The sequence below is a fragment of the Triticum aestivum genome, chromosome 2D (assembly GCF_018294505.1).
Source record: "Triticum aestivum cultivar Chinese Spring chromosome 2D, IWGSC CS RefSeq v2.1, whole genome shotgun sequence".
In the NCBI taxonomy this organism is placed as follows: Eukaryota; Viridiplantae; Streptophyta; class Magnoliopsida; order Poales; family Poaceae; genus Triticum; species Triticum aestivum.
Genome location: NC_057799.1, coordinates 273,176,241 through 273,203,814, shown reverse-complemented (window position 1 = coordinate 273,203,814; position 27,574 = coordinate 273,176,241). Strand labels below are relative to the sequence as shown.

At 47.7% G+C, this 27,574-nt stretch overlaps 2 protein-coding genes across 2 annotated transcripts; both read left to right on the top strand.

The window, feature by feature from the left end:
* The first annotated feature begins 14,102 nt into the window (after positions 1 to 14,102).
* On the top strand, positions 14,103 to 23,112 carry LOC123052750 (putative casein kinase II subunit beta-4). The gene is made up of 6 exons (XM_044476082.1): positions 14,103 to 14,524; positions 21,340 to 21,558; positions 22,169 to 22,278; positions 22,407 to 22,572; positions 22,689 to 22,708; positions 22,745 to 23,112. The coding sequence occupies exons 1-6, from the start codon at positions 14,341 to 14,343 to the stop codon at positions 22,853 to 22,855; spliced, it is 810 nt and encodes a 269-aa protein (XP_044332017.1). The 5' UTR covers positions 14,103 to 14,340; the 3' UTR covers positions 22,856 to 23,112.
* Positions 23,113 to 23,742: 630 nt separating this feature from the next.
* On the top strand, positions 23,743 to 26,732 carry LOC123052749 (ATP synthase subunit delta', mitochondrial). Its single transcript, XM_044476081.1, has 2 exons — positions 23,743 to 24,101; positions 26,095 to 26,732. The coding sequence occupies exons 1-2, from the start codon at positions 23,826 to 23,828 to the stop codon at positions 26,437 to 26,439; spliced, it is 621 nt and encodes a 206-aa protein (XP_044332016.1). The 5' UTR covers positions 23,743 to 23,825; the 3' UTR covers positions 26,440 to 26,732.
* Positions 26,733 to 27,574: the final 842 nt, after the last annotated feature.

Genomic DNA, 27,574 nt, shown 5'->3' with positions numbered 1-27,574 from the left:
GCCAGGCAAGGCTAATGTAATGGCTGATGCCTTGAGCCGCAAGTCTTACTGCAACCACCTCCAGGTTCACAAAGTTCAGCCCTCGCTTGTTGAAGAATTCAGGAAGCTGAACCTCCATATTGTTCCTCCGGGTGCACTCGCTCCCCCTCCTAAGGAGTTTGGCAAGGTGAACCTCCACGTTGTTACCCAGGGTTCCCTCAATACCCTAGTTGCTAAACCAGATCTCGAGGACAGCATCAAAAGGCTACAGAAGTATGACTCTGAAGCCCACAAGATTAAGCGCTACCTCGCAGAAGGAAAGCCCTCATTCTTCACCATTGCTGAAGATGGCACCTTATACTTCAAGGGCCGCCTAGTGGTGCCATGTGCAGAGAAAAACCTGGATATGACACAGGAAGTTATGAAAGAAGCTCATGATACGCCTCTATGTATCCATCCTGGTAGTACAAAGATGTACCAAGACATCCGTCAGAGATTCTGGTGGTCTAATATGAAGCAAGACATTGCTCGTTATGTTGCTGAATGTGACGTTTGCCGTCGTATCAAAGCAGAACATCAAAGGCCTGCTGGAACTCTGCAACCTATCTCTATTCCTGAATGGAAATGGGACCATGTTGAGATGGACTTCGTCACTGGATTTCCCAAATCACAGAAAGGTAATGATGCTATTCTTGTCGTCATTGACCGGCTTTCCAAAGTTGCACATTTTCTGGCAGTCAAAGAAACGATCACTGCTAGCCAGTTGGCAACGCTCTATATGTCCAGGATTGTTTCACTCCACGGTATTCCATTGGTTATCAGCTCAGACCGTGGCAGCTTATTCACTTCAAGATTCTGGGCAAGTTTCCAAGAAGCTATGGGAACTCATCTGTCATTCAGTACTGCGTTTCATCCTCAATCGCAAGGGCAAGTTGAACGCGTCAACCAAGTTCTCGAAGACATGCTTCGAGCTTGTGTTATTTCCTTCGGCAAGAAATGGGAGGAATCTCTCCCGTATGCTGAGTTCTCTTATAATAATAGCTATCAAGCTAGTCTGAAGATGGCCCCCTTCGAAGTGTTATATGGACGAAAGTGCCGAACCCCTCTGAACTGGTCAGAAACTGGGGAACGTCCACTCTTCGGTCCGGATATTATCCAAGATGCCGAAGAACAAGTCCGCATTATTCGCGAGAATCTCAAGACTGCTCAGTCACGTCAGAAGAGTCAGTATGACCGTCATCATAAAGACATGGTCTATCAACCTGGCGAAAAGGCTTATCTTCGAGTCACACCTATGAAGGGTGCTCACCGCTTCGGAATCAAGGGCAAACTAGCTCCTCGATATATTGGCCCATTCCTTATTCTCGAAAGGCGTGGAAAAGTGGCATACCAACTGGAGCTACCGCCGAACCTTTCTCAGGTTCACGATGTGTTCCATGTGTCACAGCTCCGCCGTTGCTTCAAGGACCCAATCCGAGCTGTGGATCATGAAGTGCTCGAATTGCAGCAAGACCTCTCCTATAAGGAGCATCCGGTCCGCATTCTCGACCAAGCTGAACGCCGCACACGTCAGAAGGCGATCAAGTTTCTCAAAGTCCAGTGGTCGCACCATTCTGAAGATGAGGCCACTTGGGAACGAGAGGATCGTCTGCGCGAAGAATACCCCGCACTGTTTCCTTCTACCTCCTAAATCTCGGGACGAGATTTCTTGTAGTGGAGGAGATTTGTAACACCCCGAGAATCATGCTACAGTAACTCTCTGTGATTAAGCTAATCATGTTGCTAAACAGGGCTTGATCACATTTGAATCACATTTCTTTTCAAACTCCTAATTCAAACTTCAATTAAATTTAAAGTGGAAAATAAAAGTTTTCAAAAATTTAAACAAAAATGTTCGGGCCATGCCAGATATTGCACTGATAATTATTGTGGAGAAAACACATTTTTATAAAATGCCTAAATACTTTTAAATGAAATAAAACAGAAAAGAAAATAAATAAATAAAAAGAAAATACAAAAGAAAACAGAACAAACAAAGAAAAAAAGAGAAGGAGAAGCCCCCCCCACTGGACCCCTGGCCCAACTGGGCCGACCCCAGGCCCAGCCGGCCTAGCCCACCTCCCCGGGTCGCCCTCCCCTTCCCTGTTCCCCCGACCGGGGGCGGAACAGGGGCAGGTCCCCGCCGCCCCCCCTCGCCGGCGACGGGGGAGGATAAGGACGCCAGCGCCCCCCCGCCCCCTCGGGCCCCTCTCCCACTCGCCCCCCCGCTCACCTCTCGGCCTCTGCGCCTCTCCCTATCCCCCCAGATCCACGCCGCTCCCTCCTTCCCCACCGCCCGAGCGCGGTCGCCGACGTGCCGCCGTCGTTCACGCGGCCACCGAGCCCCGTTCCCCTCCCCGACGTGTCCACGAGCTCCGCCGCGTCGAGCCCGTCCTCCCCGACCACCTGCTCGAGCCGGGACCCCCTACATCACCCCCGACGTTGCCGTCTCCCTCCTCTGCTCCGACAAGCTCCGCCGCCGCTCTTCACCAACTCCGGCCGCGCCCCTGCAGCTACTAAACCCCCAAGGGCCACCGTGTGCGCCGCTCGGTGAGCCCCTGCTTCCTCCTCTCTCTCTCGTGCGCCCTAGCTAGTTGCCGCCGAAGCGCCCGAACGCAGCGCCGCGGAGCTCGTCGCCGGCGGGTCTCCGGTGACCTTTTGGTCACGGGCTCAAGCCCGTTGCACTCCCCACAGCGCGTAGATGCTCCCCAGCCCCTCCGCTTGCTCGATAGCACGCCGTAGCCCCGTTTCCGTCGGGCACCCGTGCACGCCGCCGCCTCCGCCGCTCGCCGGCGTCGATTCCGGCCAAGTCCGGCGAAGCTACGGCCACCACTGGATGCGGCACTACGAGCTCCTTCGAATGAGCCTAGCCCCGCTCCTCCCCGAGCCCCGTAGCGCGATTCCGGCCAACTCCGGCGAGGGGCCGCCTCTGTTTTGGTCGCCGGAGTCGCTCCGGCGCCGGCCGCCGACGTGGCTGGCCTGGGGCCACCCCAGAGCCACTGCCAGTGGGCCCCGTGGGTCCCAGTTGACTGGGTTGACCCAGTCAACTGCTGACTGGGCAGGCCCAGCCACTGACATGCGGGCCCCGCCGCATAATTAACAAAAAAAATGTTTTTATAATTAAAACTAATTAATTAATCTAATTAGGCACTGACAGGTGGGGTCCAGTAGTTAATTAATCTAATTTTAGTTAATTTAATCTTCTGATTAGTCCACTGTCTATGACAGGTAGGACCCACCTGTCTGGTTTGACTGGTCAGCCGACCTGTTGACCTGCTGACGTCAGCATTACCTCATGCTGACGTCATAATTCATTTTTGCTAAATTCAAATAATTCCAGAAATTCAAATAATCTTTGAAAATTCATATCTTTTAAACCGTAACTCGGATGAAAATGTTTTCTACATGAAAGTTGCTCAGAACGACGAGACGAATCCGAATACGCAGTCCGTTCGTCCACCACACCTCCCTAACCTATCGATCTAGCAACTTTCCCCCTCCGGTCCGTCTGTCCGAAAACGCGAAACATCGGGAATACTTCCCGGATGTTCCCCCCCCTTCGCCGGTACCACCTACTGTCGCGTTAGGACACACCTAGCACCGCTCATTGTCATGTCACGCATCGTCATGCTTATGTTTGCATTGTATTTACTGTTTCTTCCCCCTCTTCTCTCCGGTAGACTACGAGACCGACACTGCTGCTGCCCAGTTCGACTACGGAGTTGACGACCCCTCCTACTTGCCAGAGCAACCAGGCAAGCCCCCCCCCTTGATCACCAGATATCGCCTATTCTTCTCTATACTGCTTGCATTAGAGTAGTGTAGCATGTTACTGCTTTCCGATATCCTATCCTGATGCATAGCCTATCCTTGCTACTACTGTTGTTACCTTTACCTGCAATCCTACATGCTTAGTATAGGATGCTAGTTTTCCATCAGTGGCCCTACATTCTTGTCCGTCTGCTGTGCTATACTATCGGGCCGTGATCACCTGGGCGGTGATCACGGGTATATACTTATATACTATATACATGACACATGTGATGACTAAAGTCGGGTCGGCTCGTAGGAGTACCCGCAAGTGGATCTTTGTGGCGGAGCGACAGGGCAGGTTGAGACCGCCTAGGTGAGAGGTGGGCCTGGCCCTGGTCGGCGTTCGCGGATACTTAACACGCTTAACGAGATCTTGGTATTTGATCTGAGTCTGGCCATTTGGTCTATACGCACTAGCCATCTACGCGGGAGTAGTTATGGGTATCCCGGCGTCGTGGTATCAGCCGAAGCCTTCGTGACGTCAGCGACTGAGTGGCGCGCGCCGTGTTGGACCGCTTTGACGTAACCGCCGTGATCGTGTGGGTTGCTAGGTCTGCTCGCGGCCGCGTTCGCAACGTGCAGGTGTGCATAGGGCGATGGGCCCAGACCCCTGCGCGCTTAGGATTAGACCGGCGTGCTGACCGCTCTGTTGTGCTTAGGTGGGGCTGCGACGCGTTGATCTTACGAGGCCGGGCATGACCCAGAAAAGTGTGTCCGGCCAAATGGGATCGAGCGTGTTGGGTTATGTGGTGCACCCCTGCAGGGAAGTTTATCTATTCGAATAGCCGTGTCCCTCGGTAAAAGGACGACCCGGAGTTGTACCTTGACCTTATGACAACTAGAACTGGATACTGAATAAAATACACCCTTCCAAGTGCCAGATACAACCCGGTGATCGCTCTCTAACAGGGCGACGAGGAGGGGATCGCCGGGTAGGATTATGCTATGCGATGCTACTTGGAGGACTTCAATCTACTCTCTTCTACATGCTGCAAGATGGAGATGGCCAGAAGCGTAGTCTTCGACAGGACTAGCTATCCCCCTTTTATTCTGGCATTCTGCAGTTCAGTCCACTGATATGCCCCTTTACACATATACCCATGCATATGTAGTGTAGCTCCTTGCTTGCGAGTACTTTGGATGAGTACTCACGGTTGCTTCTCTCCCTCTTTTCCCCCTTTCCTTCCTATCTGGTTGTCGCAACCAGATGTTGGAGTCCAGGAGCCATACGCCACCGTCGACGATGACACCTACGACACTGGAGGTGCCTACTACTACGTGCAGGCCGCTGACGACGACCAGGAGTAGTTAGGAGGATCCCAGGCAGGAGGCCTGCGCCTCGTTCGATCTGTATCCCAGTTTGTGCTAGCCTTCTTAAGGCAAACTTGCTTAACTTATGTCTGTACTCAGATATTGTTGCTTCCGCTGACTCGTCTGTGATCGAGCACTTGTATTCGAGCCCTCGAGGCCCCTGGCTTGTATTATGATGCTTGTATGACTTATTTTTGTTGTAGAGTTGTGTTGTGATATCTTCCCGTGAGTCCCTGACCTTGATCGTACACATTTGCATGCATGATTAGTGTACGGTCAAATCGGGGGCGTCACACGTCGGCGCCGACACACCCCTAACCTCGACCTGGTTCCGTCGGCGCCGACGCACCCCTAACCTCCTCCTGCTCCTCTTCTTCTTCTTCTTCCTCCTCCTCCTCCTCTTCTTCTTCTTCTTCTTCTTCTTCTTCCTCCTCCTCTTCTTCTTCTTCCTCCTCCTCCTCCTCCTCTTCTTCTTCTTCTTCTTCTTCCTCCTCCTCTTCTTCTTCTTCCTCCTCTTCTTCTTCTTCCTCCTGCTCCTCTTCTTCTTCTTCTTCCTTTTGTTCTTCTTCTTCCTCTTTTTCTTCTTCTTCTTCTTCTTTTATTTCTTTTCATCTTTCATCTTTCTTCTTAACTATACCTAAACTAAACTAAATATAAACCTAAACCTAAAAACAGAAAAAACCTAAACTAAATCTAAATCTAAACCTAAAAAAAAGGAAAAAACCTAAACTAAACTTAAACTACACTAACTAAACTATACTAATTAACAGAGAAAAAATTGAAAACAAAAGAGAGGGGGAGGGGGCTCACTGGAGTGGGGGAGGTGGACGAGGCCGACGTAGGCGGGTCGGGGCATCAGGGAGGCCGGGCCTTGGGGGCCGGGGCGGCGGGCGGCCCGGAGCGATGGGGCGGCGGGGGGGGTGTGGAGCGGCGGGCCGGGGTAGCGTGCAGGAGCGGTGGGGGGCGGAGCGGCGGTGGTAGCGGGCGGCGGACCGGGGCGGCGTGTGGTTGGGGGCGGGGGGAAGGAACGGCGGTGGCAGCGGGCGAGGGCCGGGCGGCGTGTGGTCGGGGGGGCGGTTTGGGGCGGCGGCGGGGTGCGGTCTGGGAGAGAGAGAAAGGGGGAGAGAGAAAGAGAGAAAGAGAGAGAGAGAGAGAGAGAGAGAGAGAGAGAGAGAGGGAGAGAGGAGGGGGTGGGCCGTTAGGTAGCGGCCTCTTTGCCGTACTTTGCCATCCACTAGCAGACGGCAAAGAGGTGGGGTGGGCCATTGCAATAAGCCTCCCTCCACTAGACCCCACCCCCACCTCTTTGCCGTCAGCTAGCGGACAACAACATTTCTTTGCCGTCTGCTAGCAGACGGGAAAGAACTGGCTGATGGCAAATAGTGTCTTTGCCGTCAGCCATGTCTTTGTCGTCCGTTTTTTATAAGCAGAAGGCAAAGGCCTTCTTTGTCATCCGCTAGCAGACGGCAAAGAGCTAACTGATGGCAAATTCACTGTTTCCAGTAGTGGCAGCACCTTTACGCTTAGGGTGACCGCTACACGAGCTGTAACCCATTCTTTGCGGCCTCTTGGGAGGACTTAACTCTAGTTCTTCTTCATCAAACTTGGCAGCACCTTCAATGAACGTGCCAAGCTATTCCGTTACTCCTTTGCATAGATCATGGAGCATGCTTGCCAGATTGAACCTTTTTTGTAAATAATTTAAAAAAGTTGAAAATTGAATCAATAGAGAGAAAAAAGTTAGTTTGCAATTGAAAATCTACCTCTGGTGCAACTGAAATCCCTACTTGGTGCAACTAAAAACACTCATTGGTGCAACCAAGCTACGAAAAAAATTGCATGTGTGTGTGACTTCAGAAATACAGGAGTAAAAAAGCTGATTTGCAAAAAAGGGACATGAACTCACATGTGGATTATAACAGATCAAAACCTTTGAAGCCACGAATGCTTCCGCCTGCAATAATCCTCCAAAAATTGTTGATCGGTCTGCTCCTCTGTATTGCTCTTTGAGCTGATGTAGAAACAAAAGCAAGCATAAACCACAAAGAAAAAATTGATTTGGCCGCAACTAAATCAAACAGAAGTGTGCAACTATCATGTGACTATATGCAGCTACCATATAATTATGTGCAAAAACTCCAAATGAGTTCTTGTGGCAACCTAAACTGTTGGAGATATGCCCTAGAGGCAATCATGTATGATGATATTTCCTATGTGTTTATGAATAAAGATAGTCCTTGGACATTATCAATGATGTGTATCAGCAAGTACGTGACTTGTTTGTGGGACTATGCATTGTATGATGACTGTCCTAAAAGGTCCCTAGTCGAAAGGGTTGTGTGGACGCGCAACCGAGTAGACTAGCATATGACACGGTCGATGGCTTGGTCTCACTAGCCATGGATCATTGGATGCTAACCGGATAATATGGACTTGGAAGGATCTGGTCGGATTCGACATAGTCGAATCCGAGTCGAGATAAGGTCCAAGTCGGACAGACCCAACTATGAGACATAGCGATATGTCATATGTGAGTCTCTAGTACAACATACGTTCTATGTCCTAAGACCTGAGCTGGCACATGTACTCGGGATGGTGATAGACCTGCTTTGGGCCGACCAAACGCTACTCCGTGACTGGGTAGTTACAAAGGTAGGTTTCGGGCTTGTCCAGACCCATGCTACGAGACATGGCCGAGCAAGATGGGATTTGCCCCTCCGATCAGGACAGATATACTCTAGGCCCCTCGTGTGATCCGACCAGGATAAGCATGGCCATGCGACAAGGATTATGAGATAATCCGGTTTGTGGCCGGCTTCACTGGAACGAGAAAAGGTCGGGCTAGCACAAGGATGACAGACTCGCCTTGAGCCCGACAACATATATTGTGTGGCAAAAGCAATGGAAGTGTGATGTACAGGTTCGCCAACCGGCTTCATTGTCTGCTTGGTGGTCGGCACGCCTTGCTAGAGGCCGCTACCAGTCGAGCAGGTCGGAGGTGATCCGACTTGCGACCAAGCCGACTTGAACCTAAGGGGTCGCGCGCTTAAGGGAAGGAACCTGTGAGGCCGGATCAGACTCCACGAGTTAGATGTGATCCTATTCGGACTCGGATCCCGGCCGAATAGATTTTGGGCTTTAGGGTCCGTGCGAGGCCCAAGTGTTGAGCCCACGACGAACGCCTATATAAAGTGGAGGTGCGGCACACTCATTGGTTGATCGCTTCGGCGCTGTCGCTAGGGTTTGCATGTGTTGCGAATAGACACCTCCACTCGCCACCGGTTGTGTGATCGGACCTAGCATTCCATCGCACGATGTTCCTCCTGCATGCGGGGATACCGTTAAAGGCGGTGCACCTGCGCCGCTCCGGTGAACTTGTACGTGGGATCCAACGACCGGCTGTTCGAGGGAGATCGTACGAGAAGGAGACGAACAACGCGGACACGCTGCCCCAACTCTTCTTCCGCTGCACGGCACTGCGCGTCTAGTGGTAACAATCTGTGATCCATTCCCGTAGCATGTTCCTGGTTGTTCTACGCGTAGGAAAATTTTAATTTGCAGTCGACGCACCTTACTGTTGAACCCAATATAAACACAGCAAGTATGCAACTATCATATGCATGTGTGCAACTACCATATAACTACATACAACTAAAAAATCAATTTTGTGTACAAAACTGGAGAAAAGCATGTGTGCAACAAAATTGCATGAAAAATGTGCAAAAAAAATGTTGGCTAAAATATTTCATTAGAATGTCAACTCACTTGAAGCTTTCCGAACACACCAGGAGACTTCATGTCCTTCTTGATGATCTTGCTGATCATATTCTTATCAAAGCCATTACCACAGACAGGACATACACTTACTCGCCCATCAACATCAAGCACATCGAGATAAAGGATCTGTCGCACACCATCACCAACACAAAAAAGAACATGTGAGAAAAAATGCATGGTCAAAAAGCAGCAAGTGCAAAAAAAAACCTACATCTACCCGAAAAACTATAGTTTTACTTTACTCACCATTAAATGGTACATGCAACAACAGATTGTTTGTTTCTCCTCGCCCATGCTGTCGAATGCTTTGTTTATGTGTTTAGCAATGAACAAACAAACATTACTCTTCGACAGTAGTCCAGGTTCCAGCACAACCCCATAGCTGTGCGGGCTAAGACAAAGACTGGTGGTAGGAGCTAGGAAAGTGTTGAAAGCAAGTGCAAGCCACTCGGTGAGGAACTTGTCATCAGTTGCTCTCTTCATTGCTTTGATGATTTTTCAAAAGGAGGCGACCCTGGGGTGTTTGGTTGGTCTAGTGTAGTTGAACATCTCATTAAATCTATTCACCAACTTCCTTTCAACGGTATACTTTAGACGTGGCCCGCTTTCTGGTAAACCGAAATTTCTGTGTACACTGGCAGCGTCAACTAGGATCGTGCCCCTTCCTGGAAAGACCATAGCAGAGCTGTTTGGGTCATAAGACTGGACCAGGAACTTAGTCAACTCCGAAGGCAGCGTGTCAGCTAAGTTCACTAAGCCCCCCCCCCCAACATCTTCTCGTATCGGAAAGTCCTTTGAACGGGTGCCAAATCCATATTCATCTTGACAAACCTCCCTGGTGAGGCCCTTATCCTCCCAGCCTGTGAACGTCGACGGGGTTCATTTGCTTCATTTCCTTCCTCTCCACCTTGTTGGTAATATGCCCTAGAGGCAATAATAAAAAGGTTATTATTGTATTTCCTTGTTCATGATAATTGTCTATTGTTCATGCTATAATTGTATTAACTGGAAACCGTAATACATGTGTGAATACATAGACCACAACATGTCCCTAGTAAGCCTCTAGTTGACTAGCTCGTTGATCAATAGATGGTTATGGTTTCCTGACCATGGACATTGGATGTCATCGATAACGGGGTCACATCATTAGGAGAATGATGTGATGGACAAGACCCAATCCTAAGCATAGCACAAGATCGTGTAGTTCGTTTGCTAAGAGCTTTTCTAATGTCAAGTATCGTTTCCTTAGACCATGAGATTGTGGAACTCCCGGATACCGTAGGAATTCTTTGGGTGTACCAAACGTCACAACGTAACTGGGTGGCTATAAAGGTGCATTACAGGTATCTCCGAAAGTGTCTGTTGGGTTGGCACGAATCGAGACTGGGATTTGTCACTCCGTATGACAGAGAGGTATCTCTGGGCCCACTCGGTAATGCATCATCATAATGAGCTCAATGTGACTAAGGAGTTAGTCACGGGATCATGCGTTACGGAACGAGTAAAGAGACTTGCCGGTAACGAGATTGAACAAGGTATAGGGATACCGACGATCGAATCTCGGACAAGTAACATACCGATAGACAAAGGGAATTGAATACGGGATTGATTGAATCCCCGACATCGTGGTTCATCCGATGAGATCATCGTGGAACATGTGGGAGCCAACATGGGTATCCAGATCCCGCTGTTGGTTATTGGCCGGAGAACGTCTCGGTCATGTCTGCATGGTTCCCGAACCCGTATGGTCTACACACTTAAGGTTCGGTGACGCTAGAGTTGTTATGGGAAATAGTATGTGGTTACCGAAGGTTGTTCGGAGTCCCGGATGAGATCCTGGACGTCACGAGGAGTTCCAGAATGGTCCGGAGACGAAGATTTATATATGGGAAGTCCTTATTCGGTCGCCGGAAGTGTTCGGGGGTATATCGGTATTGTATCGGGACCACCGAAAGGGTTCCGGGGGTCCACCGGGAGGGTCCACTGCCCCGGAGGGCCCTATGGGCCGAATATAGAGGGGAACCAGCCACTAGGTGGGCTGGGCGCCAAACCCCCCTAGGGCCCATGCGCCTAGGGTTGGGGGGGGAAACCCTAAAGGGGGCGCCCCCCTTGGCTTGGGGGGCAAGCCTCCCCCCTCTAGATCCATCTGGAGGGGGCCGGCCCCCCTCTCCCTTGCCCCTATAAATAGAGGGGGTGGGAGGGCAGCCGCACCCTTGGCAAGGCGCAGCCCTCTCCTCCTCCAACTCCTCCTCCTCCTCCGTAGTGCCTAGCGAAGCTCTGCCGGAGAACCACGAGCTCCATTGCCACCATGCCGTCGTGCTGCTGGAGTTCTCCCTCAACTTCTCCTCTCCCCTTGCTGGATCAAGAAGGAGGAGACGTCCCCGGGTTGTACGTGTGTTGAACGCGGAGGCGTCGTCCGTTCGGCGCTAGATCGGATCTCCCGCGATTTGAATCGCCGCGAGTACGACTCCATCAACCGCGTTCTTGTAACGCTTCCGCTTAGCGATCTTCAAGGGTATGAAGATGCACTCCCTCTCTCTCGTTGCTAGCATCTCCTAGATTGATCTTGGTGACACGTAGGAAAATTTTGAATTATCGCTACGTTCCCCAACACACCTTCACTCCGTTGAGAAAAAATGATATGCATTGTGAAACATCTTCATGCTCTCTTAATAGTAAGAGAAAAACAAGTAAAACAAATTTAAATATGCAAGAAAATGTTGTGTACATGTAGTAGACATGCCAAGGTTCATTCTATTCCATTGGCACAAAATCATGGCATCAATGGGCACAAATTCATGGCTACAGAAACTTAACATGGCATCAATGGGCATGGCATGAAAGTACACACGATGAAGTGTAAAATAAATGTAAGAATCATGTCCACATGAGCTATATATTCATGGCCGTCATCAAAAGAAAAGGTTGGGAAAATTAACAGTTTCTGCAATTAACATCGGGATGCACTTTTGCACCACAATTTGCATTAGGCAGATGGATTCTAATATAGATGAAAATGACACCATCATGTAGATCACAGGGAAATGCTCAACTTTGATATAAGGCATATTTTAATATGATGCACATGTTAACAGTTACAAGCAGGTTGAAAATGGCTAGGTAATGGGTGCCAACTAAAATCAAGTTCATGCGCAACAACAAAGGTATGGGTGCCGACTACAATCAATTTCATGTGCAACAGCAAAAATGTAAGGGGTTGCCAACTACTACCAATTTAATGTGCAACTACAACCAATTTAATATGCAACTACTATTATTTTCATGAGAATGACCCAAGGAAAAAATAAACTCCCATAAAAAATACTACCAACTATCATATCATTTTTATATGGAACAACAAAGGTAAAAAAGTGTGCCAACCCCAATCATTTTCATGTGCAACAACAAAAGTAAGGGCAACCAACTACTACAAAATTAATGTGCAACTGCAAAAAGATTACAACAAAAAAAGTCAACTAGATATACCTTAACAGCTGCTGCAGATGAGGAAGCACCTACATCGGGCACTACGGCTTTCGCTATCCGTCTTTGACGCTTTACAAGACGATATTGATCACCATCGTCTGCCTACATACATGACACAAAATAAAATCACGAGAAGGAGCATAAAAAAAAAGACAAAACACCAAAAAACAATATTTCAGAGCCTAGTTACTCACACTGGAAAAAATTCCGTACAATGCCTCAAGTACGGAAACAGCTGTTTAGGTTATCCTAGATCCTTACCTGAACTTCATCACCCTCGTCGGCGGAGGTGCAAAGGGCCCGCTCAGCAGTCCATTTCTGATTTCACTAATTAGACTGCAGTACATTCCCTTACATGAGACAAAAACAACAAGAACGGACAATTACATAAAAGTGAAGACAACGCGCATAACACATCAAGCTTGCTCAAAAAGCCTTCTCTACGAAAAGCACATGGGTAATGAAATTATCCCTCCTTTGCTTCCACCAGTTTCTCCTTCTACACCCATTTTACTGCAAAAAACAGGTTATGCACAATGTCAACTTCTGGTTGCACAAATCATTTCTTCAAGTTGCACGCTAAAAGGCATGTAGTTGCACACAAAATTTGTTTCAGTTACACACCCTCACAGGTTAAAAATGCATAGTTACAACAAGTTTAGCCAAGTTGGATGTACCTCTCCTACACATAAACCACACCATCCCCAAATCAAGGTATTCAACAGCATTTTGTTTTGGTGCAACTCATACATCTACAAATGCCAACTGGATACACCTCAGTTGCAAGTGTGTAGAAAAAATAACAACCCCAAAATCGAAAAGAGGATCAACCACAACTACTGATTTCTCTACCACATCAAGTTTGAACCAAAATTGTCTATCTAGGGTTTGAGGGGAAACTGCAAAATCAACCTGAAAAATCAACCAAAAATCACCCTAGATTTCTGGGGCGCCGAACCAAGATCCCTCGCCGTAACTACGTGATATGGATGCGCCTGTTTGAGACGGGATTTAACCGACAAAATAGCAAAGGAAATCACGCTACAACGCTGCGGTATAACTCAAAAAATTCGAGATCATGACAAACTACCTCGTCACCGCCGCGGTAAGCAACGCCACCCCTCTGACACCGCGGTAACCACTTCTTCCCTCGTCGACGACCACCAACAAACTACCGTGCTGAGGGGATAAACGACAAGGGGAGAAGATTCGAGGACGGGCAGGGGCCATACCTACGCCGGCGACAAGCAGCGAATGCCGCCCACGCTATGCCTTCGCCTTCCTGCGCCCGGCTCTGGCTGCGGTTGCTACTGGTGAGAGAGGAGAAAGGAGAGAGGGGAGAGGATGGGGCAAATGGTGGATGCGTGGGAGATGATAGTGGCACGAAATACGAAACCACCGACGCCCACTACTATGTCCTCGCTCACCATCGGTTTCATCCTACAGCGTCCATGACAACGGGGCACACCACAAAAAGTGGGTCGCTGCGCCGAGCGATGCAACCGGACCCAGGTGCACGGTCGCTGCGCGAAGACAAAATCCGACCAGGGGACACCTGGCATAGCAGCCGCACGATGGAGTCTGATCCGGTCCGTAGCGGCCTGCAAACAGGATAAAAAAATGCGAGCATATCTGTGAACGTTTGGACAACGGCCAGCCGAAAAGATCTGTACGACACTCCGATAGGGAGGCTCCTAGCCTCCTAGGCTGTTTGATTGTGTCGTTGTTCGTCCTCGTTGCATCCTTCACTTTACTTTTGCACTCCCACCCCTCCATGCCCTCGAAATTGGCGCCACCTCCCTCCCGTGCTCCCCCCTCGCCTGGGCTCTCGACCCATCCCTGCTCCAACCCTAACCTCAGATGGCGCTTCCCGCGTGAGAGGACGCTGCTGCGGCAGCAGCGTTGAGGGGGGCTTCGTCGTTGTCAGCGCGACAGATGTATAAGCAGGGGGCGGCCGGAGGGGCGGGGCTGGACCGGAAGCGCATCAGCGACGCGCTCGATAAGCACCTGGAGAAGGCGGCCGCGTCACCCTCCACGTCGAGAGGCTCGGCGGGTGCCCGAGGCAACCACAACCGCGTCGTAGTGCCGTCCTCCATCCCCAAGGGCCGCTGCTCCGAAGGTGACGCGATCTCCCCCTCTTCCCACACATGAAGTTCCGTGGTCTGATAATCCGTGGTGTTGTGAGGCGTTCGTGGGGTCTGGAGTTACGTTCCTGGGCTGTGAAGGGCAGCATGCGTTCTACTAGGATAAAATTTGGCTATGGATTGGGGTTCCACTTCCATCTTCATTTGCCTGCTGACGTGCCATTGCTATGCGGATTTGAGCGCCTGTGGCAGATCTTTTTTTGTTGTTGTTTACGTTGAATGTTAGTGGCAAGTGTGTTGGTGTGCTTTTGGAATGGACCACTGGCATCTGGCTTTTTGGTACCTGTGAAGGTGTTAGAGATTTGTTATATATTTTGGAATGTTAGGATAAGCTTCCAAGATGTTTCTTTTTTTGAATATATGTCAGGTGGGTTTGGGGGGATCCCCACCTGAATATTGATCTCTATTCAATGAAATGGAGCTGGTTTATACGGGAAACCTGTTCAAAAACCTTGATCCAGCTTATGTGGAAAACCGGATCGAAAACCAAACCCGAGTGGCAAGTACATCCTGCCAAGGCAAGAAACAGAAAAACTCAAAAGAACCCAATTACCATTTACAACAGAACGCAAGGGTCAACTACCTAAGCATGTAGGAGGTGGGGCGATGCAGCAGTGGTTGGGTGATGGCCGAGTGGAGCAGACGTCCACCACCGACCGAACCAGGACGGCGAGGGCCAACGCGAGGGTGGCCTTCGCAGCCCTCCAATCGTGTGAGCAGGCGCCGGGTGGCTTGGCATCGGCAGGCACGTTGGGCAACGACAGATCTAGCGACAACGCCGGCGGCACATGCCTCCCCTGCAACAGGGGAGCGCGCAAGCAGGGACTGTCGTGTGGCATGGATCGGAGGGAGGGCTGGTGCACCGGGCGGCGCCGACGTCAGGCAGGGGAGAGGACGTGGGGCGCAAGAGGGAGAAGTGGAGCGTCGTGCGGCAACAGACGCGCCGTGGTTCCATCGTGAGGATGTGATACGGGCCGGCTTGGGGGCATGGCCCCTAGATCCTGCGACAGGCCGAGTGAGGTAGCCACCTGTCGTGATGAGAGGCGGAGCCCCAGGCCTAGGCAGCCAGCTGTCGTGATGAGAGGCGGAGCCCCAGGCCTAGGCTGCCAAGCCATCGGCGGTCCGAGAACGAGCATGGGGGCGCGAGGAGGCAGAAGTCAAACGTCACACAGGAGTGCAAGGTGGCTGTAGTCGAGCGCTGCACGGGGGGTGCGATATGGAGGAGAGGACGTGCTGCAGTCTCCGGCGAGGAAGCAGCAGCTCTGCCCGGACCAGAGAAGAAGAGGCGGGCGGAGGTTTGGTTCCCGGGAGGGGGGGGGGGGGGGGGAGGTGCGAGTCTAGCAGCGCGTCCGAAGGACGGTACGGACGAGGGGAGGAAGTGGTGGTGGCGGGGTGGGGGTTGGGATGGGGGCTCCGGAGTCGCGAGCTCCATCGAACCGTCCTTCTGAGATGCTTTTTGGATGTGTTATTTGCATCTACCAGCAAAAAAGTGTTACCTGCAGATTGAGAAGGTTGGTTTGCTGTTGTATACGCATATTGAATTTTCAGTTTTGCTAAGATTCTCTGAAGGTGATTGTGGGTTGTGTAGCTGCATTTAGTGATGTTGTTACCTCGTCATCTCTTTGGGTGTTTTGAGATGCTGGTATATGAGCTCACGGAGCATATGTTTACTCGTTTTATTTTAACTACTATCTGCAATACTTCAATTCTACTTGCAAATACTCCCTCTGTAAACTAATGTAAGACGCTCAAAATGTGCACGCTTTGCGCAATTCTAGATTATCGCAGTGTCTAATCACCTTTTTTTAATGTTAGCAAAGTAACCTACCGAATTTAATCTCTCCCAACAAGAACAAAAATAAAATAGATCCTCAAGTTTGAGACTTGTCTTGTTACAGCAGAAGTCTTTTCGACTCTTGAGTTGCTTGTGTAGAGCAATGTGTGCCACCACCAAGTCCCAAACTAAATGCCTCATAGGCCATTGGATTAGGGAAACCTTATCGTTAGGCTTCATTAGTTTCTATGTTAGATGCTTTTCTCATTTGCTTGTTTTCCGCATGAATCATACAAATTAGGTGCAGAAATACATAAGTTTTCAATCAACAACAACAACAACAAAGCCTTTAGTCCCAAACAAGTTGGGGTAGGCTAGAGGTGAAACCCATAAGATCTCGCAACCAACTCATGGCTCTGGCACATGGATAGCAAGCTTCCATGCACCCCTATCCATAGCTAGCTCTTTGGTGATACTCCAATCCTTCAGGTCTCTCTTAATGGACTCCTCCCATGTCAAATTCGGTCTACCCCGCCCTCTCTTGACATTCTCCACACGCTTTAGCCGTCCGCTATGCACTGGAGCTTCTGGAGGCTTGCGCTGAATATGCACAAACCATCTTAGACGATGTTGGACAAGCTTCTCTTCAATTGGTGCTACCCCAACTCTATCTCGTATATCATCATTCTGGACTCGATCCTTCCTCGTGTGGCCACACATCCATCTCAACATACGCATCTCCGCCACGCCTAACTGTTGAACATGTCGCCTTTTAGTCGGCCAACACTCAGCGCCATACAACATTGCGGGTCGAACCGCCGTCCTGTAGAACTTGCCTTTTAGCTTTTGTGGCACTCTCTTGTCACAGAGAATGCCAGAAGCTTGGCGCCACTTCATCCTTCCGGCTTTGATTCGATGGTTGACATCTTCATCAATACCCCCATCCTCCTGCAACATTGACCCCAAATATCAAAAGGTGTCCTTCTGAGGTACCATCTGGCCATCAAGGCTAACCTCCTCCTCACACCTAGTAGTACTTAAACCGCACATCATGTACTCGGGTTTAGTTCTACTAAGCCTAAACCCTTTCGATTCGAAGGTTTGTCTCCATAACTCATAACTTCCTATTTACCCCCGTCCGACTATCGTCAACTAGCACCATATCATCCGCAAAGAGCATACACCATGGGATATCTCCTTGTATATCCCTCGTGACCTCATCCATCACCAATGCAAAAAGATGAGGGCTGAAAGCTGACCCCTGATGCAGTCCTATCTTAATCGGGAAGTCATCAGTGTCGACATCACTTGTTCGAACACTTGTCACAACATTATCGTACATGTCCTTGATGAGGGTAATGTACTTTGCTGGGACTTTGTGTTTCTCCAAGGCCCACCACATGACATTCTGCGGTATCTTATCATAGGCCTTCTCCAAGTCAATGAACACCATATGCAAGTCCTTCGTTTGCTCCCTATATCTCTCCATAAGTTGTCGTACCAAGAAAATGGCATCCATGGTCGACCTCCCAGGCATGAAACCAAACTGATTTTTGGTCACGCTTGTCATTCTTCTTAAGCGGTGCTCAATGACTCTCTCCCATAGCTTCATTGTATGGCTCATCAGCTTAATTCCATGGTAATTAGTACAACTCTGAACACCCCCCTTGTTCTTGAAGATTGGTACTAATATATTCCGTCTCCATTCTTCTGACATCTTGTTTGCCCGAAAAATGAGGTTGAAAAGCTTGGTTAGCCATACTATCGCTATGTCCCCGAGACCTTTCCACACCTCAATGGGGATACAATCAGGCCCATCGCCTTGCCTCCTTTCATCCTTTTTAAAGCCTCCTTGACCTTAGACTTCTGGATTCGCCGCACAAAACGCATGCTGGTCTCATCAAAGGAGTCGTCCAGTTCAATGGTAGAACTCTCATTCTCCCCATTGAACAGCTTGTCGAAGTACTCCCGTCATCTATGCTTAATCTCCTCGTCCTTCACCAAAAGTTGGCCTGCTCCATCCTTGATGCATTTGACTTGGCCAATATCCCTCGTCTTCCTCTCTCGGATCTTGGCCATCTTATAGATATCCCTTTCGCCTTCCTTCGTGCCTAACCGTTGGTAGAGGTCCTCATATGCCCGATCCCTTGCTTCACTAACAGCTCGCTTTGCGGCCTTCTTCGCCATCTTGTACTTCTCTATGTTGTCTACACTCCTATCCAGGTATAGGCGTCTGAAGCAATCTTTCTTCTCTTTAATCGCCTTCTGGACATCATCATTCCACCACCAGGTATCCTTATCTTCGCTTCTCCTTCCCCTGGACACTCCAAACTCCTCCGAGGCCACCTTACGAATGCAAGTCGCCATCTTCATCCACACATTGTCCGCGTCCCCTCCTTCCTCCCAAGAGCCCTCCTTAATGACCCTCTCCTTGAACGCCTGAGCTACCTCCCCCTTGAGCTTCCACCACTTCGTTCTAGCGACTTTGGCACGCTTATCCCGCTGGACATGAATCCGAAAATGGAAGTCAGCAACCACCAGCTTATGCTGGGGTACAACACTCTCTCCAGGTATCACCTTACAGTCTAGGCACGCACGCCTATCTTCTCTTCTCGAGAGGATGAAATCAATTTGGCTAAAGTGTTGGCCACTACTAAAAGTCACCAGATGTGATTTTCTCTTTCTAAAGAGGGTGTTAGCTACAATCATGTCGTAGGCTAGAGCAAAGCTTAAGACATCTTCTCCTTCTTGATTCCTGATGCCATAGCCAAAGCCCCCATGCGCCCCTTCAAAACCTGTGTTAGATGTACCCACGTGGCCATTGAGGTCTCCTCCTATGAAGAGCTTCTCACCAATCGGTACACTCCTAACCATGTCTTCCAGGCCTTCCCAGAACACCCTCTTGGTGTTCTCATTGTGGCCTACTTGCGGAGCATACGATAACATTGAGAACCAAGTCCTCAACTACCAGCTTGACCAGGATAATCCGGTCCCCACGTCTCTTGACGTCTACCACTTCATACTTGAGGCTCTTGTTGATCAAGATGCCTACGCCATTTCTGTTTGCAGCCGTCCCCGTGTACCACAGCTTGAAGCCGGTATCCTCCACCTCCTTCGCCTTCTGTCCTCTCCATTTGGTTTCTTGGACGCAAAGGATATCAACACCTCTCCTCACCGCTGCATCAACTAGCTCCCGAAGCTTCCCTGTCAGAGACCCTACGTTCCAGCTACCCAAGCGAATCCTCCTAGGCTCGGCTAGCTTCCTTACCCTTCGCACTCGTCGAGTCAAATGCAAAGACCCTTGCTCATTTTCCACTACATCCGGGCGCCGATGTAGCGCGCCACTAAGGATGCGACGACCCGATCCTCGCTCACTTGCCACCGTATCCGGATCAAGATACGGCGCGCCACCTGGGGGGTGACGGCCCGGCCCTTGCCCATTTTCCACCACACCTGGGTTCCGATGTGGCGCGTCGCTGAGAGGGTTACGCCCCAACGAAAATCTTTTGGGTTTCATCTCCATAAGAGTGGCTGAGTTTTTACGTTGGCTCGCCAAGCCTATCACAACCCTCCTCCTTTACCCGGGCGTGGGACCAGCTATGTTGAGACAACATAGGCGGAGTTACATAAGTTTTCAATCATTATACTTAAATTGCTCCAATAGCCATCTTAGACGGAATGCACCCTCATGGCTCGACTATAAATACTTATCAGTATATCGGTGGCTTAAGGTGTAAAAACATCTGGGAAAATTAAATTTGTTTCTGAAAACAGCCTCTTGCAGAAATGTAGGGAAAGGCTGCGTACTATAGACCCAAAGCGGTCGGACCTTTGCCTGGACCCTGCGCAAGCGGGAGCTACGTGCACCGGGCTGCCCTTTTTTTATACTGCTCTGCTTTGAAGAAGCTCTTGCTCTCTCTTTAAGTTTGATTCCACTCACAAATTCTTGGGTTAGTATATTGTTTCCTTAGACATATCTATACTCCTTTATAGTGCACGAATATGTTTTGGTATTAGCCATCAGATATGCTACATCGGACGGTTGGTAAGTGGCAAATCTGTGAGCTGCTGCCTGCTAGTCGCAGATTAAAGTCCATCCAACGGTTCAAGTCGCCTGGATTCGCAGCTACAGTTTACCTTATCCAACTGTCCTGCCGTCCAACCTGATGAGGCAATGACAAACGGGGCAACGGGTAGCTACTGTGAACAAGTCACATCAGTATGTTTTAAGCTCTTTTTCTAGACAACTCATGTGGACACCAGATAAGATAGGAAGAATAGAAAGGTGAAGATTCACGAGAGAGTTCTAGAAAGATGAGATAATGTGGTCTGGATAAAGATAATGCGGTATAGTTACCAAAGCATAGTTTTTTTAATCGTGCTATATTACTTAGTAAGATGCTCCTAATAATCATGGAACTTAAACCAACCCGTTGCACTTTTCTCTTACAAAATTCATAAGAGTAGTTTTCTCTACGTGCTTTGCACGTACCATGTCCTAGTAATGCTATAGCCTAGAAGTCGAGAGCATAATGCAAAATTGTTGGCTTAATGCTTATATCTGTCTTTGGAATTGTACTTAGAGGTATGATGCAGAGCATATCTACCTGTCTCCTAATTGCTATGGTGTATTCCAGGTCTGTTGAGTTATTCCAGTTCTGCTTTCAGTAGCACTTTATATTGTTAGTTAGCTATAGTTGTTGCTAGCTATGTTTTTATAGTTGCTCCAATGTATATATTTTCTGCATGCATGTTGTATTTGCGTCATCTATGTTAGCTTAGGAGATATGCTGCTGTTTTTCTATTTTTTTCTAATAGCCTAGTTTGTACAGGTTTTCCCCCCCTTTGCCTGGTTTTTGTTTCTGGTCGGTCGGAGGCCACCTTTGGTGGGGTCTACTGCTGCGCCGCCTTTGTCATTTTCTTCTAATAAATAATGACCTGCATTTAGGTGCGTGTTTGAGAGAGAATCAGTTTGTAAACAAGTGCATTGATGCTTCCATGCTCTTCACGTTGCAGGGGAGTCTGAATCTGACAGTGAAGCATCAGATGTTAGTGGCTCTGATGGAGAAGACACCTCATGGATTTCATGGTATTGCAACCTAAGAGGGAATGAGTTCTTCTGTGAAGTCGATGATGATTACATTCAAGATGACTTCAATCTTTGTGGGCTTAGCAGTCAAGTTCCATATTATGATTATGCTCTTGATCTCATTTTAGATATTGAGTCTTCCCATGGTAATTGTTCTCAATATTTACTCATTTAAATGAAACCACCCGACGGGTGTATGTTAACAATAAATGTTAGATGCATTTCTGCACTTGATCTGATGCAAATGTGTTGTCCCTGTACAATTATTTGACTCATTTAACGTCACTAGTTTGGATGCTCAAAGCCTTTATTAGTAGTGATGTTAACACTTACTGGTTGCTTGGGCTCTGTTTCTAAGTACTCCCTCCGTCCCGAATTAGCTGTCTTAGATTTCTCTAGATATGTGTTAGATTTGTATTAGATATGTGTTAGATTTATCTAGACAAATCTAATTCAAGTAATCTGGGATGGAGTTAATGCATTTTTGGTGTTACAGATTTTTTTAGTTTCTCAATGCCCTTGAATTTGTCTCTTTACTAGTTAAACGCTGAAGTAAAAGGTGCCATATCAATTACTGTAAGCATAAATGGAAGGTTTTATCTGCCACACTAAATAACATCAATCCTTTGCATGGGCTTTGGTTGGTTGATTTCGTGCAATATATGGCTCTCACTTGTCCATGGCATGGTATTGTGCATGTTTCCTTTTACATTGCCTACTGCTATTGCTGATGTTCTTGATTATTTGAATATGTAGGTGATATTTTCACAGAAGAACAAAATGAGCTAGTGGAATCAGCTGCTGAGATGTTGTATGGGCTAATTCATGCGCGATACATTCTGACCAGTAAAGGGTTGGCTGCTATGGTAACTGTTATGCTAACCTTGCTTTGCTGTACTTGCCCATATTTGTTTCCGAAAGGCTGAAAAATTCGCTCATGTCGGTGAAGTTTAATTTGTAGTAAGTGGTAACTTTTATTCCTTATTTTTGGCAGCTGGAGAAATACAAGAACTATGACTTTGGACGATGTCCACGGGTTTATTGCTGTGGCCAACCATGTCTACCAGTTGGACAATCGGATATTCACCGGTCTAGTACAGTGAAGATATACTGTCCTAAGTGCGAAGACATCTACTATCCACGGTCTAAATACCAAGGCAGTATCCTAACCACTCTCTTATTATACTGTCTCAAATTGGTGTGTTTTTCTCCTGGGGAAAAAAGAGTGTCATCTACAAAGAAATATTTACATATCTGCATCACTGGGATATCATAGTTGAAGAAAATTGCTATTTTGTTGTTATATTTTGCTGTTTTGTTGACCATGTCCAGATATTGATGTTTCCTCACCTGTTTCTGATGACGTACGATCACCTCAAGCCCCAGAAGCCCTCGCAGCGCTATGTTCCTCGCGTATTTGGCTTCAAGCTCCACAAGCCATGATGCGGAGGTGAAGGAAAAGATAAGAGGCCCCGGAAGACTACTGTAAGAGTGCAATCGCCAGATCATGCTGCCCACCCATATTGTGTGCCCTGTCTGGTCTATTCAACATTGAAATATTGGTATAAAAGAAGACATGAGACGATGTTGTAACCTAATTCCAGCTCTACTGGCTAGTAAATCTGGACCTCTGTTTCCAAAACCAGCAGCTATCGAGAAATCAAAGTTATGGTCGACAATATCATGCCAGTTATCGTTTAGATATTTCTTCCGCAAATCTGATTGCTATGTTACGCCAACTTGGAAGAAATGGATTAGAAAATTAAATCAGCAGACAACTCTTTGTTTATTTAATTAAATTCATTCACTTTATGACTCGTCAAAATTTGATGTCATATGAATTGTGGGACCCTCTAGAAGCTCCTTCAAATATAAGCGTAGAGCTGCTTATGTCAGCTATCACGATAGCTCCAATTCCCCTGCCGGAAAACCTAGGTTTTTTTAATCTCCTACGGCAGTTGTCACCCGCCGAGAGTCTCGCTGGCTGATTTTCTCCTGTGATCTTCCTCCACCCCATCGTGTGTCTCCCTCCTTTGCTTCTCGTGGGTGGCCCGAGGTCTCGAATCATGGTGGATGAAGAGGAAGAAGCATGATGCGATCTGGAAAGAAGGATGTTGAGGACTTTGGAAAGAGTGGATTTTACATTTCATTGAGATTTGCGTTTTTTTTTTGAGACAATCATTGAGATTTGCGTGACAGAAGGTCACCAAAATATATGTACGCAATTACCAGGCGCCCGGCCCGGACGGGTCCAGCCCAAACAGCCCAACCCAAACGCAACAACGCCTTCAGTGTCGCCACTCCTCTTAGCGTCGCCTTCTCCAAATCGCCGAAACCCCCAATTCATTCAGCACCCACCCATCTGCAGGTCGCACGCATCCATCCCGTACCTGTCCGACGAGGGAGAAAAAAAATGCTGCGCCACGCCGTCCGCCGCCTCGCCTCCCGCGCCGCCGCTGCCGGCAGCGGCTCCATGAGCCGCAGGGCCCTCGCGACGGCGCAGGCGCCCGCGGAGGCGGGCGAGGACCCCGCCTTCCTGGAGGCGTGGAAGAAGGTGACCACAATCATCGAGCCCCCCCAGACGCCCATGTCGGCCATGAAGCCCCGCCCGCCCACGCCGGCCTCCATTCCCTCCAAGCTCACCGTCAACTTCGTCCTCCCCTACAAGTCCGAGATCACCAACAAGGAGGTATATCGTCGTAACCTCCCCCGTCGTCCCACCTCCCGATCTCAGATCTGTGCGTGTGCGTCTAGGGTTCCGACCGTTCGCACGATCTTTCGGCCGTTTTTCTTTTTTCGGTCGGAGATTAGGGACGTGTGAGAGGGGCCTTTGTGATCTGGTTCATCCCGCGGGATGGGTGGAATCCTAGGGGCGATTTGGTTAGGAACCACGAATGTTCCTTGTATGGTCTTGTCATGGGATGCTTTTGATCATGTCATTGTTCTGGTGGAATGGTTGTGCTGGGTCGCTTGTTGCGCTTGATCCTGTGCATGGGTGCGCTTCAGTTTTGTAGTCTGCGTGAGATTGTTGGATTATATCAGTTAATCTCATGTCTCTGTGGGTAAGCCCGATCATTCCAAACCTCACCTTTTGGAGTGCCATGCACCAGATGGCTTATATGTTGATTGACTGTACTGAGTGGAACATCTGTCCTCCTAATGGTTATTGCCATCCACAAGGACCTGCAGTTTTCACTTGGGGCTGTGGATGCTTTAATTGTAAGCACTTAAGATTTCTGCTAGCATCTTCAGGCCGTAAAATTCTTAGTGGCGTCCTAGTAAACTTCTATGATTTTCTTTTTCAATTTGTACCGTGAGGATTGGACATGCCTCCTTGTGGGTATCCTTGTATGTTTTTCTTCTCCCAAGCTTCTACCCCAGTGTTTAGATTAAGTATTAGTCCGATAAAACGGATTTTCTTTCATATTTCACATTTAGAGGTTGTTTGGATTGGCGCCCAGGCTGCCAAGCCAAAATATTGGCGTTGACCAGGTACATGGGAACCGTTTGGATCGAAGCCAATTCTTTAGCGTGCCCTGACTACCTCCAGCTTTCTAGTTCACTTTTTTGCCAACCACCGGCCAGGGTGTGGGCGGCAGAAAGCAGCGCCAGTATTTTGGCTTGCCCATGCATTGGCAGGGTTAGCATAGGCAATATCCAAACAGCCCCTTAGTGCTCTGTTTGCTTTCTGGTTTGTTCCTTTGTTGTGATATGGTTCATTATTCTTATTTTTAGCTGTAGTTCGGAGCCTTGTTAGTGGATTTAGGACAATAGGGCTACATTTATGAGTTGTGAACTTCTGATCACATGATATGGTGCACCGTTGCTACAGTAGTTGGAACAATATTAATGTTTAACGACATTTGCCCTCGCTGACATTAACTAATTATACCTGTTGTCAATTTTCTTGATTGAGATAACCTTCATTCACTTACTGCACTGTTTTGCACAAACAGTCTTTGTGTCTGGAACAATCATAACATTCTCCCATGATATATTTTCTTGACCTTTTGTGGTAGCAATGCCCCAGTACAGTTTCCAATTTAGCTATGAATGTTTCTGTATTATTCTTAGTGTATCAAAGACATGTCATGAGTTGCTTAAATACTACTCCCTCCGATCTTGTATAAATGTTGTGGGAAAACAACTGAGCCAGTTACTACTCATAGTATAACTTCCGAATGTTTTGGGGATCAGAGGGAGTAGCATCTTTTATTGCGATGAGTGGGTTTCTTGAACTAGGAGTAGAACATGCTCTAATCTGTGTCAAATCATGATATGAATAATTAAATTATCAGACGGCAAGAAGGTGAATTTATGGTCTGATGTGCCAAGCGTTTCTTAAACTTAATCTACAGTTAATAATGTTTACTTTAAGTTACCTAGTGTCTTTGGTTATCTGAATTTTTTTTCGAGTCCTTGAATTTACCTTTTTTTAGGTTTCCAATTTTGTTATTAGCTATCAATTTTATTGTTGCTATTTGTCTGATAAGTAATTTTGGTGTTTGAGGTAAGTAAATTTTGTGATGCTGCATTTTTGGTGGGAGAAGGTCGGAGAATGATTTTCAAATTTTGTACATTGATTCCTAAATGCTTATGCTCGCTTAAAGTGCTACTCTTGATCATTTGTATGGTCTTGTGTTTTTGTCACTACTCATCTCATATTGTTTGGCTATTGTCAGGTTGACATGGTAATGGTACCGGCTACAACTGGCCTGATGGGTATTTTGCCAGGCCATGTTTCCACAATTGCAGAGCTCAAGCCTGGTGTTATGTCTGTACATGAGGGAAATGATGTTACAAAGTACTTTGTGAGCAGTGGCTTTGCATTCATCCATGCAAACTCCATTACTGATGTTGTGGCTGTTGAGGCTGTCCCCCTTGATCAGATTGACCAAAGCTTGGTCCAGAAAGGTCTTGCTGAATTCACTGCCAAGCTTGGATCAGCCTCGACTGACCTAGAGAAGGCGGAAGCTCAGATCGGAGTGGATGTTCACAGTGCGCTCAATGCTGCATTGACTGGTTGATGATGGCATCTTACATTTTTATGTTCTTTTCATCCGCATCTTTAGAATGTGAGTTGAAGTCCGCAAACTCATGAACGAGGATGGAGGGAATGATCTTAAATAAATTATACTCCATCTCAAAGAAAGACTTGTGTTTCTTCCTGCGAGGATTTTTGTAATGGTAATATTTTCCTGTGTTCCAAAATCCAGTGCTGCCTTCAGTTTTCATTTCTTCATTTCAAATGGAATTGATTGATTTCCATTTCATAATTGCAGTCAAATTGTCAAAATATAATCAAAGTTATTTTTTTTCATGTTTGTGATGTTGTGGTTCCTGGTGAGTTGAACTCTTCAAAATTGTGCACGTTTTTATCAACCCATGATGACATGTTGTCATGTTCTGTGTATCTGTGATGTCTATTTCCTCGCTAAAACATATGAAAGGTACGCTCTAAACTCTTGCAGGCTGAGAGGAAAAGGAAGCTAAAGTAGTCATTCTTTTCTCAAACTTGAATCTGTTATGTGGTGCGCTTTAAACATTCATGTGAAAACATTCTGATATCTGAGCCGCTGGGTTGTACTGAGATTCATGCAGTTTGTTGTATTCTCATTGGTATACAGACGTGGGCCATTGCCAGTCTTGGACGAGCAGATATTACTAAGCATACGGTCTGTTTGGTTTACATGGTTCGGTTCACGGTTTTCTAGTTTGTACGGTATTAATATTTTGGTAAATCTATACCTACTTACTAATAAAGTGGCTATTGCTTCTATCTGTCTATCATCCTTTTTACAAAAAAAACCCTGTGTTTGATGTTAATTAACCTGTAGTCCCCCCTCTGGTAATTAACCCGTAGTACATAGTGATAGGAAATTAAAGAGAAGCCCCTTGATATTTTGGTGAATCAACCCAAGGTCCATCTAAAACTAATGTTTTAAAAAAAAATACTCCCTCCGTCCCATAATATAAACTGTAGTGTCAAAAACGCTCTTATATTATGGGACGGAGGGAGTACTACATATCTTTTAAACACCAACTCCAATTTAATATGTTATATATAAATTTTGATTAGAAAAATGTGTAGAATCTGAATGTGATGTTATTTTACCCGTTAAACGTTTTTAAAATGCTACTTACGATGTGATTTTAATCAAT

Excerpts from the sequence above, each read along its gene's own strand:
- LOC123052749 (XM_044476081.1), top strand. The coding sequence starts at position 23,826 with ATGCTGCGCCACGCCGTCCGCCGCCTCGCCTCCCGCGCCGCCGCTGCC. Across the intron at positions 24,102-26,094 it reads CCGAGATCACCAACAAGGAG|GTTGACATGGTAATGGTACC; the intron begins GTATATCGTCGT and ends GGCTATTGTCAG.
- LOC123052750 (XM_044476082.1), top strand. The coding sequence starts at position 14,341 with ATGTATAAGCAGGGGGCGGCCGGAGGGGCGGGGCTGGACCGGAAGCGC. Across the intron at positions 21,559-22,168 it reads AGATATTGAGTCTTCCCATG|GTGATATTTTCACAGAAGAA; the intron begins GTAATTGTTCTC and ends TTGAATATGTAG. Across the intron at positions 22,709-22,744 it reads TTGAAGAAAATTGCTATTTT|ATATTGATGTTTCCTCACCT; the intron begins GTTGTTATATTT and ends GACCATGTCCAG.